Source organism: Scyliorhinus torazame, chromosome 19 (genome assembly GCF_047496885.1).
Source record: "Scyliorhinus torazame isolate Kashiwa2021f chromosome 19, sScyTor2.1, whole genome shotgun sequence".
Classification (NCBI taxonomy): Eukaryota; Metazoa; Chordata; class Chondrichthyes; order Carcharhiniformes; family Scyliorhinidae; genus Scyliorhinus; species Scyliorhinus torazame.
In genome coordinates this window covers 6,475,887-6,493,505 of record NC_092725.1, presented here as the reverse complement: position 1 = coordinate 6,493,505, position 17,619 = coordinate 6,475,887, and the positions used below count along the sequence as shown (strand labels likewise).

The 17,619-nt window shown below is 59.1% G+C and overlaps 1 protein-coding gene across 1 annotated transcript in view; it reads right to left on the bottom strand.

Annotated features, from left to right (window-relative positions):
• Nucleotides 1-1,037: 1,037 nt before the first annotated feature.
• Nucleotides 1,038-17,619, bottom strand: part of LOC140395996 (ataxin-2-like protein) — a 47,515-nt gene continuing 30,933 nt past the window's right edge. The window contains 7 exon segments of the mRNA XM_072484033.1: nt 1,038-1,190; nt 2,969-3,124; nt 7,204-7,273; nt 8,475-8,734; nt 10,648-10,721; nt 15,442-15,537; nt 15,994-16,182. Coding sequence (XP_072340134.1) covers nt 1,053-1,190; nt 2,969-3,124; nt 7,204-7,273; nt 8,475-8,734; nt 10,648-10,721; nt 15,442-15,537; nt 15,994-16,182 — 983 coding nt within the window. The 3' untranslated portion in view covers nt 1,038-1,052.

Here is a 17,619-nt window from a genome sequence, read left to right as displayed (position 1 = left end):
GGTCTAACCAGACCAGAACTGTACACAGTGCTCCCAGTGTGGTCTAACCAGACCAGAACTGTACACAGTGCTCAAAGTGTGGTCTAACCAGACCTGAACTGTACACAGTGCTCCCAGTGTGGTCTAACCAGACCAGAACTGTACACAGTGCTCCCAGTGTGGTCTAACCAGACCAGAACTGTACACAGCGCTCCCAGTGTGGTCTAACCAGACCAGAACTGTACACAGCGCTCCCAGTGTGGTCTAACCAGACCAGAACTGTATACAGTGCTCCCAGCGTGGTCTAACCAGACCAGAACTGTATACAGTGCTCCCAGTGTGGTCTAACCAGACCAGAACTGTATACAGTGCTCCCAGTGTGGTCTAACCAGACCAGAACTGTACACAGTGCTCCCAGCGTGGTCTAACCAGACCAGAACTGTACACAGCGCTCCCAGTGTGGTCTAACCAGACCAGAACTGTATACAGTGCTCCCAGTGTGGTCTAACCAGACCAGAACTGTACACAGTGCTCCCAGCGTGGTCTAACCAGACCAGAACTGTATACAGTGCTCCCAGTGTGGTCTAACCAGACCAGAACTGTACACAGTGCTCCCAGCGTGGTCTAACCAGACCAGAACTGTACACAGTGCTCCCAGCGTGGTCTAACCAGACCAGAACTGTATACAGTGCTCCCAGTGTGGTCTAACCAGACCAGAACTGTACACAGCGCTCCCAGTGTGGTCTAACCAGACCTGAACTGTACACAGTGCTCCCAGTGTGGTCTAACCAGACCAGAACTGTACACAGTGCTCCCAGTGTGGTCTAACCAGACCAGAACTGTACACAGTGCTCCCAGTGTGGTCAAACCAGACCAGAACTGTACACAGTGCTCCCAGTGTGGTCTAACCAGGCCAGGACTGTACACAGTGCTCCCAGTGTGGTCTAACCAGACCAGAACTGTACACAGTGCTCCCAGTGTGGTCTAACCAGACCAGAACTGTACACAGTGCTCCCAGTGTGGTCTGACCAGAGGCAATTGGAACAGTTGTAGCTGTTTCCCACTTTCAAGTTTCAACAAACTGAAGCTGAAAAATGCCGACAGTGCTGCCCGCGGTGACGTTCCCTCAGGCACTTACCCTTGGTGCTCCTGAACGGTTTGTTCTGGCTGACCTGTACTGGAGGGATTGTGTACTGGTACACCTGGGGACCCTACAAGGGAAAAAAAGACACACACACAGAGGTCAGGTTCCTGAGCGACCGAGGGGGGGGGGGCGACAGAGAGGGGGGGCGACAGAGAGGGGGGGCGACAGAGAGGGGGGGGCGACAGAGAGGGGGGGGCGACAGAGAGGGGGGGGCGACAGAGAGGGGGGGGGCGACAGAGAGGGGGGGGGCGACAGAGAGGGGGGGGGCGACAGAGAGGGGGGGGGGCGACAGAGAGGGGGGGGGCGACAGAGAGGGGGGGGGCGACAGAGAGGGGGGGGCGACAGAGAGGGGGGGGGCGACAGAGAGGGGGGGGGCGACAGAGAGGGGGGGGGGCGACAGAGAGGGGGGGGGCGACAGAGAGGGGGGGGGGCGACAGAGAGGGGGGGGGCGACAGAGAGGGGGGGGGCGACAGAGAGGGGGGGGGCGACAGAGAGGGGGGGGGCGACAGAGAGGGGGGGGGCGACAGAGAGGGGGGGGGCGACAGAGAGGGGGGGGGCGACAGAGAGGGGGGGGGCGACAGAGAGGGGGGGGGCGACAGAGAGGGGGGGGGCGACAGAGAGGGGGGGGGCGACAGAGAGGGGGGGGGGCGACAGAGAGGGGGGGGGGCGACAGAGAGGGGGGGGGCGACAGAGAGGGGGGGGGCGACAGAGAGGGGGGGGGCGACAGAGAGGGGGGGGCGACAGAGAGGGGGGGGCGACAGAGAGGGGGGGGGCGACAGAGAGGGGGGGGCGACAGAGAGGGGGGGGCGACAGAGAGGGGGGGGGCGACAGAGAGGGGGGGGCGACAGAGAGGGGGGGGCGACAGAGAGGGGGGGGCGACAGAGAGGGGGGGGCGACAGAGAGGGGGGGGCGACAGAGAGGGGGGGGCGACAGAGAGGGGGGGGCGACAGAGAGGGGGGGGCGACAGAGAGGGGGGGGGCGACAGAGAGGGGGGGGGCGACAGAGAGGGGGGGGGCGACAGAGAGGGGGGGGCGACAGAGAGGGGGGGGCGACAGAGAGGGGGGGCGACAGAGAGGGGGGGGCGACAGAGAGGGGGGGGGCGACAGAGAGGGGGGGGCGACAGAGAGGGGGGGGCGACAGAGAGGGGGGGGCGACAGAGAGGGGGGGGCGACAGAGAGGGGGGGCGACAGAGAGGGGGGGGCGACAGAGAGGGGGGGCGACAGAGAGGGGGGGCGACAGAGAGGGGGGGCGACAGAGAGGGGGGGGCGACAGAGGGAGGGGGGGGCGACAGAGGGGGAGAGACAGAGGGGGAGAGACAGAGGGGGAGAGACAGAGGGGGAGAGACAGAGGGGGAGAGACAGAGGGGGAGAGACAGAGGGGGAGAGACAGAGGGGGGGAGAGGCAGAGAGGGGGAGAGGCAGAGAGGGGGAGAGGCAGAGAGGGGGAGAGACAGAGAGGGGGAGAGACAGAGAGGGGGAGAGACAGAGAGGGGGAGAGACAGAGAGGGGGAGAGACAGAGAGGGGGAGAGACAGAGAGGGGGAGAGACAGAGAGGGGGAGAGACAGAGAGGGAGAGACAGAGAGGGAGAGAGACAGAGAGGGAGAGAGACAGAGAGGGAGAGAGACAGAGAGGGAGAGAGACAGAGAGGGAGAGAGACAGAGAGGGGGAGAGACAGAGAGGGGGAGAGACAGAGAGGGGGAGAGACAGAGAGGGAGAGAGACAGAGAGGGAGAGAGACAGAGAGGGAGAGAGACAGAGAGAGGGAGAGCGAGAGACAGACAGAGAGAGGGAGAGGGGGGCAAACTGAGCTCAGGGCCGTACGGAGCCCGGAGTGCTGTCTACACACCTGAACAGCGGGATTCATGTGAATTCCGTGGTGGATGCCGTGTACATAAGAGATGTATTGCGTGTTGTAGATGGCATTCTGACCCGGAGTCACCATGATGGAGGGGCTGGGCTGGGTCTGGGGTCTCGGTGGTGTCGGTGTACTGATGGGCTTGCTCTACAGGTAGAAAAAACAAAACTGTTGAGACATGGCAATGCAGAGAAACCAGGACAGGAGCGTAAATCCCCCAGCCACGGTCTCGACCGCTCCACGCCAACAACCTTCCCTCCAGACGTGGCGATGTTCACGGGCGACTGCACCATTCGCCACTCCTCAGATAATGAACCGTCCGTGTCTAAGTGCAGCAAGACCTGGACAATATCCGGGCTCGGGGCTGACAAGGGGCAAGTTACCACACAGGTATCTGTGGCATGTGAGGGTACCTTTAAGAAATGGGTGTTTATTACTGCAGTGATGTCAGAGAGTGGGTGGAGCTGGGCTGTCTGTCCGCTTTTTACTTTTGTTTCAGGCTGTTTGCTGCAGGGTGTGTTTTAGTTTCGTTTCCCGAGCTGGATAGCTGCAGTCACAGCCAGAAGGCGTATGAATCTCTCTCTGTAATCTAAAGACTGTAAATCGATCCTGGTGATTTAAAACTAATAACAGTAGTGACTTTAACCTGATGTGCTTCTGGTAAAAGGTGTTTTAAGTCTTATGGATGTTAAAAGGAAAGGTTAAAGGATTACTTAGTGTTGTATTCTTTGGGGGGTGTATTTGAATTGATGGTTGCTAAGATGTTCACTGTATGTTTTAAAAAGGTTAATTTGAGTTCATCGAAGAAACATTGTTTTGTTTTAAAAAATACTTTTCCATTTCTGCTGTCCCACACCTGGAGAGTGGGCCGTGCGCTCCCCATACCACAATCTAGTAAAAGTTGTGGGTCAGGTGAACTCCATGATACACTTTGGGGTTCTCTAAACTCTGGCCCATAACAGTCAGGCAATGACCGTCTCCTACAAGAGAGAATCTAACCATCGCCTCTTGACATTCAAAGGCGTTCCCATCGCTGAATCCCCACAATCCACATCCTGGGGGTTCCCATTGACCAGAAACTGAACTGGACCCAGCCACATAAACACTGTGGCTCCCAGAGCAGGTCAGAGGCTGGGAATCCTGCGGAGAGCAACTCACCTCCTGACTCCCCCCCCAAAGCCTGTCCACCATCTACAAGGACACAAGTCAGGGGTGTGATGGGACCCTCTCCACTTGCCTGGATGGGTGCGGCTCCCAACAACACTCGAGAAGCTCGACACCATCCAGGACAAAGCAGCTCCCGCTCGACCGACACCCCAATGAACATCCCCACTTCTGACCTTATGATGGAGGGAAGGTCGCTGATGGAGCAGCTGAAGGTGGTTGGGAGCCGAGGACACGACCCTGAGGAACTCCCGCAGTGATGTCCTGGAGCTGAGATGATTGACCTCCAACCACCACAACCATCTTCCTTTGTGTCAGGTATGACGCCAACCAGCGGAGAGTTTCCCCCCTGATTCCCATTGACTCCAGTTTAGCTCGGGCTCCTTGATGCCACACTCGGTCGAATGCTGCCTCGATGTCAAGGGCAGTCAGTCTCACCTCACCTCTGGCATTCAGCTCCTTTGTCCATGTTTGAACCAAGGCTGTAATGAGGTCAGGAGCTGGGTGACCCTGGCGGAACCCACACTGAGCGTCCGTGAGCAGGATATTACTGAGTAAGTGCCGCCTGATAGCTCTGTCGATGACTCCTTCCATCACTTTGCTGATGATGGAGAGCAGACTGACAGGGCGGTGATTGGCTGGGTTGGATTTGTCCTGTTTCTTGTGTACAGGACACACCTGGGCGATTTTCCCCATTGCCGGGTAGATGCCAGTGTTGTCGCTGCACTGGAACAGCTTGGCTAGGGGTGCGGCAGGTTCTGGAACACAAGTCTTCAGGACTATTGCCGGGATTCTGTCAGGGCTTTTGCAGTACGCAGGGCCTTCAGCCGTTTCTGGATATCACGCGGAGTGAATGGTGTTGGCTGAAGGCTGACATCTGTGGTGCTGGGGACCTCCGGAGGAGACCGAGACGGATCGTCTGGCTGAAGATCGTCACGAATGTTTCAGCTTTGTCTTCGGCACTGATGTGCGGGGCGCCTCCATCGTTGAGGGTGGGGCAGCCCAGCACATAAATCCCGAATACGAAGACCATTCAGCCCATCGAATCTGCTCCGCCATGCAATGAGATGATGGTCACCTTATCCCCACCACTCGATCCCCCGCACCGATTATAAATCTCTCTCTCTCTCAGCCTTGAACATACTTAACGCCCCAGCCTCTACAGCTCTCTGCGGTGAGGAATTCCACAGATTCACTGCTCTCTGAGGGAAGAAATTCCTCCTCATCCCCGTGTGAAATGGGCGGCCCCCTGACTCTGAGATTCTGCCCTCTGGTCCTCGACTCTCCCACAGGAGGAAACATCCTCTCAGCATCGACCCGGTCAAAGCCCCCCTGAGAATCCGATAGGTCTCAATAAGGTCGCCTCTCATTCTGCTAAACTCCCAATGTACAGGCTCCGGCCTACTCAAACCTCCCCTCATGAGGAACCCCCTCCCTACCCGGGGTCACCGAGTGAACCTTCTCTGGACTCCCTCCAATGTACAGGCTCCGGCCCACTCAAACCTCCCCTCATGAGGAACTCCCTCCCTACCCAGGGTCAACCGAGAGAACCTTCTCTGGACTCCATCCAATGTACAGGCCCCGGCCCACTCAAACCTCCCCTCATGAGGAACTCCCTCCCTACCCGGGGTCACCGAGTGAACCTTCTCTGGACTCCCTCCAATGTACAGGCCCCGGCCCACTCAAACCTCCCCTCATGAGGAACTCCCTCCCTACCCAGGGTCAACCGAGAGAACCTTCTCTGGACTGCCTCCAATGAACAGGCTCCGGCCTACTCAAACCTCCCCTCATGAGGAACCCCCTCCCTACCCGGGGTCACCGAGTGAACCTTCTCTGGACTCCCTCCAATGTACAGGCCCCGGCCCACTCAAACCTCCCCTCATGAGGAACCCCCTCCCTACCCGGGGTCACCGAGTGAACCTTCTCTGGACTCCCTCCAATGTACAGGCCCCGGCCCACTCAAACCTCCCCTCGTGAGGAACTCCCTCCCTACCCGGGGTCACCGAGTGAATCTTCTCTGGACTGCCTCCAATGTACAGGCCCCGGCCTACTCAAACCTCCCCTCATGAGAAACTCCCTCCCTACCCGGGGTCACCGAGTGAACCTTCTCTGGACTGCCTCCAATGTACAGGCCCCGGCCTACTCAAACCTCCCCTCATGAGGAACTCCCTCCCTACCCGGGGTCACCGAGTGAACCTTCTCTGGACTGCCTCCAATGTACAGGCCCCGGCCTACTCAAACCTCCCCTCATGAGGAACTCCCTCCCTACCCGGGGTCACCGAGTGAACCTTCTCTGGACTGCCTCCAATGTACAGGCCCCGGCCTACTCAAACCTCCCCTCATGAGGAACTCCCTCCCTACCCGGGGTCACCGAGTGAACCTTCTCTGGACTCCATCCAATGTACAGGCCCCGGCCTACTCAAACCTCCCCTCATGAGGAACTCCCTCCCTACCCGGGGCCAACCGAGTGAACCTTCTGTGGACTCCCTCCGATGCCGGTATCTCTTTCCTGAGACACGGGAGGCGAGACTGTCCCCCAGTATTCCAGGTGTGGTCTAATTAGTGCCTGGTCTCGTTTCAGCAGCACTTCCCTACTTTAATACTGCATTCCCTTTGAAATAAAGGCCAACATTCCCCATGACCGGCTGAACCTGCACGCGACCTTTTTTGCGATTGATGCAAGTGGAGCCCCCCCCTTCCCAGAATCCCCCTGCACCGCAAGCTTTCTGCACACTCTCTCCATTTAAGCTGCCGCCGACGCATCTCTTTCACGGAGCCGCAATGCAATTGAAGGGCGGTGGAGTCTCGGGGGGCTCCTCCTCCCCTTTCCTCCCGCCCTGAGGCCGAGTTCCCAGATGCGGGAGTGCGGCGTCGGAGGTTAGCCACAGGCTCGATCAAGGGCGAAGCCGACCTCGCGGCCCCCTCCCGCTATTGTGCTTTCGTACGATCGGAAGTCCCGTCGTCGCAACGTGTGTGTCCCCCCCCACCGATTCCTCACCGCACGACGATGCGCTGGTGCGATGTGCCGAACAGCGCCGTAAAAGAGACGAGGTCGCACTTACCACTGGGACCAGCGTTTTGGTGGGGTTGAATTCTTTTGCGTTGGGGTTTAGCGTCGATTTCTTCACCTGCCTGGAAAAGGGAAGGAGGAGGCTATGAAACTCCGAGCGGGTCCGCGGTAACCCAACGGCACGCGGGCGGGCGCGGCGGGAGGAGAGCACGCGCGTGGCACACAGAACAGCTGAGCGTGGCACGGTCGCCAATGGTGGAGCGATGGGAATCAGGGAGACGCTCGAGAGGCTGGAATAGGAGGAGTGCGGAGATCGTGGAGGGTGGTAGGAGGTTACAGAGATAGGGAGGGTTGTACGGGCTGGAGGAGGTTACAGAGATGGGGAGGGTTGTAGGGGTTGGAGAATGTTGCAGAGATAGGGACAGTTGTAGGGGCTGGAGGAGGTTATAGAGATAGGGAGGGTTGTAGGGGCTGGAGGAGGTTACAGCGATAGGGAGGGTTGTAGGGGCTGGAGGAGGTTACAGAGATAGGGTGGGTTGTAGGGGTTGGAGAATGTTACAGAGATAGGGAGGGGGTGTCGCGGCTAGAGGAGGTTACAGAGATAGGGAGGGTTGTAGGGGCTGGAGGAGGTAACAGAGATAGGGAGGGTTGTAGGGGCTGGAGGTCACAGAGATAGGGAGGGTTGTAGGGGCTGGAGGAGGTTACAGAGATAGAGAGGGGTGTAGGGGCTGGAGGAGGTTACAGAGATAGAGAGGGGTGTAGGGGCTGGACGAGGTTACAGAGATAGGGAGGGTGTAGGGGCTGGACGCGGTTACAGAGATAGGGAGGGTTGTAGGGGCTGGAGGAGGTTACAGAGATAGGGAGGGGTGTAGGGGCTGGAGGAGGTTACAGAGATAGGGAGGGTTGTAGGGGCTGGAGGAGGTCACAGAGATAGGGAGAGTTGTAGGGGCTGGAGGTCACAGAGATAGGGAGGGTTGTAGGGGCTGGAGGAGGTTACAGAGATAGAGAGGGTTGTAGAGGCTGGAGGAGGTTACAGAGATAGGGAGGGGTGTAGAGGCTGGAGGAGGTTACAGAGATAGGGAGGGTTGGAAATTGGTCACCGTGGCAGGGTGGGAGTGAGGCTCTCCGCCGCCCTCTCAGATATTGTTTCCTCAGCATGGTTGCAGTGAACTCTGCCAGTGGATCACAACATTTCATCATCGAGGGAGGGGCGGCCAGAGTCCCCGGAGCAGATTGTCCGTGAGCCCCCCGCCCCCGGCGATATCGAGCCGCGGCCGCCAGAGCCAACCCCCCCCCCCCCCCCCCCCCGGGCTTCATACTCACTCGGACACGCCCTCCTTCTCCTCCTCGCCGCTGTCACATTTCCCGGGGGGGCTGGGGGGCGGCCCATCCATGGCTTCGGGCAGCTGCCTCTTCTCCTCGCGCCTGTCGCCGGCCTCCGAGTGCGCGGCGGGAAGCGCCTCGGCCGCCGTCTCCGGGCTCGCCGACTCGGCTCCGCCGCACTTCTCCTCCTGCTGCTCCTTGGCTTTGTCCGTCCCATCCTGAAACCTGGAGCTTCCCGGATCCTGGGCCGCTGGCTGGAGCTGTGGGATGTGAGGGGCCGAGGGAGGCACGGACGGGGGGGGGCGAGGGAGGCACGGACGGGGGGGGGCGAGGGAGGCACGGACGGGGGGGGGGCGAGGGAGGCACGGACGGGGGGGGGCGAGGGAGGCACGGAGGGGGGCGAGGGAGGCACGGAGGGGGGCGAGGGAGGCACGGAGGGGGGCGAGGGAGGCACGGAGGGGGGCGAAGGAGGCACGGAGGGGGGGCGAGGGAGGCACGGAGGGGGGCGAGGGAGGCACGGAGGGGGGCGAGGGAGGTACGGATGGGGGCGAGGGAGGCACGGAGGGGGGCGAGGGAGGTACGGATGGGGGCGAGGGAGGCACGGAGGGGGGCGAGGGAGGCACGGAGGGGGGCGAGGGAGATACGGAGGGGGGCGAGGGAGGTACGGAGGGGGGCGAGGGAGGTACGGATGGGGGCGAGGGAGGCACGGAGGGGGGGGATGGAGGCACGGAGAGGGGGGGAGGGAGGCACAGAGAGGGGGGGAGGTAGGCACGGAGGGGGGGGGCGAGGGAGGCAGGGAGGGGGGGGGCGAGGGAGGCATGGAGGGGGGGGCGAGGGAGGCACGGGGGGGGTGAGGGAGGCACGGAGGGGGGGGAGGGAGGCACAGAGGGGGGGGGGAGGGAGGCACGGAGGGGGGGGGCGAGGGAGGCACGGAGGGGGGGGGCGAGTGAGGGGGAGACAACACATCAGGAGAGACTTAGAGATTCAGCAGACAACCCACATCCCACCCAAAATGGAGCCTTTAACCACCCGGACCCGCTCAAACCAACCGGTGTCTCTCCCCCCGCCCCACCCCCAATCCCCCCCCGACCTCTCACCCTCCCTTCCCCACCCCTCGAGATATCAGTCGTGGAGAAAACGCTGGAATCTAGTTGGAGACTCAGCAGCGGGCTGGGTAAATGCCAGGGAGCTGAGAATCAGCCTGGCTTTGTACAGGTTTATGGAGAGTTTTGTGAGGATATTAACGGGCAAGGTAGATAAGGGGGACCAGTAGATGCGGTATACCTGGAGTTAAGGAATTTGATCAGGTGTCACAAGGGCCAATAGAGCGTCGAATAAGAGGACAGCTGAACAGGCAGGGGGGGTCACGCATGGGGTATTTGCAAATCGGAAGCCTGTTAGTGGAGCTTGGATCAGCGCGAGGGCCTCAGCTCCTTACAGACCACATTAATAACTTGGGTAAAGAGGTGGACAGGACTGTATCGAAGTCTGCTGGTCAGGCAGACCTCGGGGGCCGGGGGTAAACCGCGGGAGTGGCTCACGGGGAATTTTGTACATCTCAAGGAATTGAGGAGAGCGGATGGAAGCGGCCGGGGAAGGGAGAATAGAGAGAGAGGAGAGAAGAGGGAGAGAGAAAGGAGAGAGAGAGAAGAGAGAAAGAAGAGAGAGAAGAGAAAACAGAGAGAGGGAAAAGAAAGGGAGAGAGGAGAGAGAAAGAAGAGATAGAGAGAAAAGAGAGAGAAGAGGTGACAGAGAAAAGAGGGAGAGGAGAGAAAGAGAGAGAAAAAGAGAGAAGAGAAAGGAGAGAAAAGATAGAGAGAAGAGTGAGAGATAGAGAGAGAAAAGAGGGAGAGATAAGAGAGAGATACGAGAGAAAGAGATAAAGAGGAGAGAGAGAGTAGAGGGAGAGAAAAAAGAGTGAGAGAGAGGGAAGAGGAGAGAGAGAGATCAGAGATACAAGAGAGGGAGAGAGAGAGGGAGAAGAGACGAGAGAGAGAGCGTAGGTGGAAATCGGAGTTCCGAAGCGGAGGCTCAGCAAGGCTGGTGGACAAGGGTGGAGCAGGTTCTGCCGGCCCTCCTCAGGCTCCGGCCCGCTGCAAAAACCCTTCACTCGCGCCCGTTCCCGCAATGCGTCGGGGCGGGATGGTGGTGGGGGGGGGGGGGTGGTGCTTACCCGGAAATCTTCCTGAATTCTTCAACTCCTCGATTTGGTTCGCTTGTGGTCCGCCGGGGACTGCTGCGGCAGCCCTGTGCGAATGCGACCCGAGCGTGTGTGTGTGTGGGTGGTGAGAAAAAAAACAAGAGGTTAGTTAGTGAGACGAATGTCAAGAGTTTACAATATATCGTCTCAGATGCATTTTGTGCAGCCAGGAGTAAACGCCTGTGTGTGTGTGTGTGTGGTGTGTGTGTGTGCGTGTGCGTCTGTGTGTGCGTGTGCGTGTGCGTCTGTGTGCGCGTGTGTGTGTCTGTGTGGTCTGTGTGTGTGTGCGTCTGTGTGTGTGTGTGCGCGTGCGTGCGTCTGTGTGTGTGCGTGCGTCTGTGTGCGTGCGTGCGTCTGTGTGTGTGCGTGTCTGTGTGTGTGTGTGCGTCTGTGTGTGCGTGTGAGTCTGTGTGTGTCTGTGTGCGTCTGTGTGTGCGTGTGTGTGTGTCTGTGCGTCTGTGTGTGCGTGTGCGTCTGTGTGCGCGTGTGTGTGTCTGTGTGCGTCTGTGTGTGCGTCTGTGTGTGTGTGCGTCTGTGTGTGTGTGTGCGTCTGTGTGCGTCTGTGTGTGTGTGCGCGTGCGTGCGTCTGTGTGTGTGCGCGCGTCTGTGTGTGTGCGCGACGTCTGTGTGTGTGCGCGCGTCTGTGTGTGTGCGCGCGTCTGTGTGTGTGCGCGCGTCTGTGTGTGTGCGTGCGTCTGTGTGTGTGCGTGCGTCTGTGTGTGTGCGTGCGTCTGTGTGTGTGCGTGCGTCTGTGTGTGTGCGTGCGTCTGTGTGTGTGCGTGCGTCTGTGTGTGTGCGTGCGGTCTGTGTGTGTGCGTGCGTCTGTGTGTGTGCGTGCGTCTGTGTGTGTGCGTGCGTCTGTGTGTGTGCGTGCGTCTGTGTGTGTGCGTGCGTCTGTGTGTGTGCGTGCGTCTGTGTGTGTGCGTGCGTCTGTGTGTGTGTGCGCGTCTGTGTGTGTGCGTGCGTCTGTGTGTGTGCGTGTCTGTGTGTGTGTGCGCGTCTGTGTGTGTGCGTGCGTCTTGTCGTGGTGTGCGTGTGTCTGTGTGTGTGCGTGTCTGTGTGTGTGTGCGTGTCTGTGTGTGTGTCTGTCTGTGTGAGAGAGAGAGACTGCTGCAGGTGTGATTTTAAAGTAATTTCTTTAAACGGGAGAGATGGCGATGTGTGGGGGTAGAATCGGTCAGTCAGCGGACAACATAAAGTTTGGACGGGTGGTTAACAGTGAGGTTGAGCGATGGTCAAATGAGCAGAAAAGTTGCAGATGGAACTTAACCCGGAAAAGTGTGAGGCGATACACTTTGGAAGGAGCAATATGAGAAGACGTGTTCAATGAATGGCCAGACACTGGGAAGCTCCGAGGATCAAAGGGCCTGTTTATGTATAGGTCTCTGAAGGCAGAAGGACAGGTTAATAGGAGGTGAAAAAGGCAAATGGGACACTTGTCTTCATCAATCGGGACGTAGATTACAGAAGCAGGGAGGTCATGTTGGGGTTGTATAGAACTTTGGTGAGGTCACAGCTGGAGCACTGGGTGCAATTCTAGTCGCCACATTACAGGAAGGATGTGATTGCACTGGAGGAGGCGCAGAGGAGATTCACCAGGATGCTGCCTGGGGTGGAACATTTCAGTTATGAAGAGAGGTTGGATAGGCTGGGGGTTGTCTACGCTGGAGCAGAGAAGACCGAGGGCGACCTGATCGAGGTGGACAGGATTATCGCGGTGAACAAGCTTCACCTGAGGAAGGAGCAGCGCTCCGGAAGCTAGTGACATTGAAACATACCTGTTTGGGCTTTAACCTGGTGTTGTAAGACTTCGTACTGTGCTCACCCCAGTCCAACGCCGGCATCTCCACATCAAGATTATGAGGGGCACAGACAGGGTGGATAGGGAGCCACTGTTCCCCTTAGTTGAAGGGTCAGCCACGAGGGGGCACAAGTTCAAGGTGAGGGACATTTTTTTTACCCAGAGGGCGGGGAGGGTCTGAACGCGCCGCCTGGGAGGGGGGGGGGGGGGGGTAGAGGCGGGTTGCCTCACATCCTTTAAAAAGTACCTGGGTGAGTACTTGGCACGTCACAACATTCAAGGCTGTGGCCCGAGTGCTGACGAATGGGGTTAGGAAGGGAGGTCAGGTGTTTTTCGTGTGTCGGTGAAGACTCGGTGGGCCGAAGGGTCTCTTCACTGCATTTTCTGCCATTCTGAATCCTGGTTGGTGAGAGAGAGCGGGGCCTTTTGGGAGCCACTTTCCACATCCCCTTACTATCTTTGCTCAACAAAAATCGGTCTCGGATTTAAAATAACCAAACGTTGTTGCTTCGCCTGCGATGTGTGGGAGAGTCCCAAACCTCTACCACTCTTCGAGTGAAGAAGTTCTTCCGAACATCCCTCCTGAACGGCCTGACCCTAATTTGTAGACTCTGCCCCGGGTTTCTGAATCTCCAACCAGTGGCGGAGCGGAGGGAGGAACTCAGCCACAAGCTCGATTGGGTGGGGGCGGACGGACTTGCTCCCGACTGGGGTTTGGAAGGCAGTACGTGTGCAGATTAGGGAATTCAGCCAGGAGCGGTGGGACGAGCGGACATCCCCACTTCTGACGGTCCGATGGAGGGAAGGTCATTGGCTCTGTGGCGGCAGGAGGATGGTGGCGGCCCACTCGGTCAAATGGCTGTCTCGATGTCGAACGCAGTCAGTCACTCGTCACCTCTGCAGTTCAGCTCCCTTGTCCGCGTTTGAACTGGGGCTCGAATGAGGTCAGGAGCCCCACCGAGTGTCCGCTCCGTCTGTTAATTGTTCCCGTGTGGAAAACACACACAATTTCTCACAGTCTGATTTTACACACCCCCACCCACATGCCCTCCAGTCTGCCACCTCGCCCACCTGCTCTATCCCTCTCACTCGCTCCCTCCACCTCCCCACACGCCCTCCCCCTCACCCCCCCCCTCACACACATGCACCTTACCCTCCCCCTCACACACACCCTCCCCCCCCCCCTCTCCGTCCCTCCCCCCCCACATACCCCCACCCCTCTCTGGCCATCCATATACACACTCCCCTCTCCGCTCCCCCCCCCCACATCCCCTCCCCCCCTCCGCCCCACCCCCCACACGCACCCCTCCCCTCTCCGGCCCCCCCCACACACGCACCCTTCCCTCTCTGCCCCCCCCCCACACACACATACCCTCCCCTCTCCGGCCCCCTCCCCCACAGACCCCCACCCCCCCACACACCCTCCCCTCTCCGCCCCCCCCCACACACACACACATACCCTCCCCTCTCCGGCCCCCTCCCCCACAGACCCCCACCCCTCTCTGGCCCCCCCCTACACACGCACCTCCCCCTCTCCGCCCCCCCCACCCACACACAACCTCCTCTCTCCGCCCACCCCCCACACACACCCTCCCCTCTCTTGCCCCCCCCCACACCCTCCCTAGTCCGGCCCCCCCCCCCCCCCCCGCACACACACCCTCCCTAGTCCGGCCCCCCCCCCCCCCCCCGCACACACACACCCTCCCCTCTCCGGCCCCCCCCCACACACGACACCCTCCCCCCCCCCCACACACACCCTCCCCTCTCCGCCCCCCCCACCCCCCCCTTCCCCTCTCCCTCCCCCCTCTCTCGCCCCTCGCTCACTTGTACCGTTCCTTCCTGTCACTTTCCATTGTTTTAATTCTTGCTGTTACAATTTTGATCTCTGGGTGTTTCACGGACTTAAGGCAAAGCCGCCTCCAATTCAAACCAGCAGATTCAGGAGGCTGTGCTGTTTCAGACAGGTGACTGAGTGTTCTCAGCGATGACTCGGTTTGACGGGCGGGGCCGGTGGCCAGCGAATGGGCCCGAAAGGCTGCGCTCTGCCCGGTAACCGGCGGTGACTGGATCAGATCCCACTGGAACGTTCCGGAGCTTCAAAGGGTTGAGTTCTTGGTTTCTAATTTTGATTCTGCAGCCTGGCTGGAGGATTCCAACTAATTCTCTCCCAAAAAGATCGAGCCGAACTCTCTCCCTCAGGCCACCGTGAGGACCGGCTCTCTCCAGCAAGACTGGGCATCGTTCCCTCGAGACTGCCGAGGCCCGAAGGGCGGGCTGGAAGTGGGGTTCTGATGTGAGGCAAAGCGTCCCAGGAAAGAAACCGGTCGGAGCCCGAACGTCCGGGCTGAAGGCCCAGTTTGCCGAGACCGGAAATGACTCTGCAGACGGCCCGCTGCCTGTAAATACCGCACTGAACGACTGACTCCGCCAAGACAGTCACCAGCCGCAAACCAGAAGTTTTGATCATAAGTGTGCTGTGAGGGGGGCCTGCTACAGAAACCACCATTGGAATCAAATTCCCTATTCTCTTCATTGACATTTTCCCCCCCTTTCCCCCATCTCTGTGTTTGTCTGTCTTAGAAGATAGGAGCAAGAGGCCCTTCTGTGTATATGTATCCCATAGATGGGTGGGGTGACAGTAGAAGTTTGCTACTTACTAATATTTAACCAACCATATCTGCTGCGTATTTCACCATTCATCTACTTAATAAACAATAATTCTGTTTAAACTTACAAACCGGGTGACTGTAATTATTGAGCGGCTAGGGACCAAAGGCGGCGGGATAAAAAAATTTGTTTTATTATTTTTTTTAAATAAGAATTATTGGTTAATTCACCTGTGCTGTGACTATGGTCCTGGAATTAACCGTGCACTTTCCAAGGGCAGCGTAACAGCACACACCCTTCTCCCTTGCGCACGCACACGCTAACGGGGGAGCGACACGTACTACTATATGGTCCTGTACCTTTTCCCGCAGGTTTGCTGAACTCCAGTGAGCCTGGCGAGGAAACCTCGGCTGTTCTCGTCAAATCCTTGCCTGTGGTGTTGCTGGGATCTTTGACTGGGAAGAGGACAAGGTTAAATTGAACGGCGGTCGCACTCCCAAGCCGGCCCCCGTTACCTCAGGAGCAATCTGATCAGTCCGCGATCTGATTGGGTGGAGGATTCTCCAGCCCCCCCCTCCGTCCCGCTCCCAGGCGCACACAAACCGTGACTACGAACCCAATCAGACCGGCCGTGATCAATCTAGAGTGGTTTTTTTGTCTTCACCATTCTGCTGCCCAATTTCCCCTTAAAAAAGCCTTTCATGCAGTACTTTATCCAGCATCTTGTTAGTCCAGATACACCGCATCCAACACACATCAATTGCTATCCGATTTCTCCCGCCCCCGTTGGGTCTCGAGGGCCACATCATCGAACCAGGAGGCCCCCGCGCGCCAGCATTAACCGGGTATCAAAGGAGAATCACCCTGTCTTCACCCTCCCCACCCCCCCTCCTCCCCGTCAGGACACTTACCGTCGGTGAAGGGTGGGCCTGCAGCGGCCGGTTTAGGTGACGAGGAGCCAGCGGATTCCAGGGTGCCGGAGGCAGACGGGGGCTGGCTCCGGGCCTCCGGGGGCGATGCAGGGGCGGGCGCCGCAGCAGGGAGGTCCTGGACGGCGAGAGCTGGCTTGGGAGAACGAGGGTGGTACGGTCGGCTAACACCTGGGACAGGTAGAGTGAAAAGCAAAAGGTGGCTGTGTGAGTAGGCGGAGGAGAGCGAGCGAATGAGGCGAGGGCGGAAGAAACTGACTCCGCCAGCAAAACGCCACGAGGGAGGAGCGGGGGTGACGAGCAGAATGGTATAGAACTTTCGGAGGGCAAGTGCCGACAGAGTGCCGCACTGTCAGAGGGTCAGTACTGAGGGAGTGCCGCACTGTCAGAGGGTCAGTACTGAGGGAGTGCCGCACTGTCAGAGGGTCAGTACTGAGGGAGTGCCGCACTGTCAGAGGGTCAGTGCTGAGGGAGTGCTGCACTGTCAGAGGGTCAGTACTGAGGGAGTGCCGCACTGTCAGAGTGTCAGTACTGAGGGAGTGCCGCACTGTCAGAGGGTCAGTACTGAGGGAGTGCCGCACTGTCAGAGGGTCAGTACTGAGGGAGCGCTGCACTGTCAGAGGGTCAGTACTGAGGGAGTGCTGCACTGTCAGAGGGTCAGTACTGAGGGAGTGCTGCACTGTCAGAGGGTCAGTACTGAGGGAGTGCCGCACTGTCAGAGTGTCAGTACTGAGGGAGTGCCGCACTGTCAGAGGGTCAGTACTGAGGGAGTGCCGCACTGTCAGAGGGTCAGTACTGAGGGAGCGCTGCACTGTCAGAGGGTCAGTACTGAGGGAGTGCTGCACTGTCAGAGGGTCAGTACTGAGGGAGTGCCGCACTGTCAGAAGGTCAGAACTGAGGGAGTGCCGCACTGTCAGAGGGTCAGTACTGAGGGAGTGCCACACTGTCAGAGGGTCAGTACTGAGGGAGTGCCGCACTGTCAGAGGGTCAGTACTGAGGGAGCGCCGCACTGTCAGAGGGTCAGTACTGAGGGAGCGCTGCACTGTCAGAGGGTCAGTACTGAGGGAGTGCCGCACTGTCAGAGGGTCAGTATTGAGGAGTGCTGCACTGTCAGAAGGTCAGTACTGAGGGAGTACCGTACTGTCAGAGGGTCAGTACTGTGGGAGTGCCGTACTGTCAGAGGGTCAGTACTGAGGGAGTGCCGCACTGTCAGAGGGTCAGTACTAAGGGAGTGCCGCACTGTCAGAGGGTCAGTACTGAGGGAGTGCCGCACTGTCAGAGGGTCAGTACTGAGGGAGTGCCGCACTGTCGGAGGGTCAGTACTGAGGGAGTGCCGCACTGTCAGAGGGTCAGTACTGAGGGAGTGTCGCACTGTCAGAGGGTCAGTACTGAGGGAGAGCCGCACTGTCAGAGGGTCAGTACTGAGGGAGTGTCGCACTGTCAGAGGGTCAGTACTGAGGGAGTGCTGCACTGTCAGAGGGTCAGTACTGAGGGAGCGCTGCACTGTCAGAGGGTCAGTACTGAGGGAGTGCCGCACTGTCAGAGGGTCAGTACTGAGGGAGTGCCGCACTGTCAGAAGGTCAGAACTGAGGGAGTGCCGCACTGTCA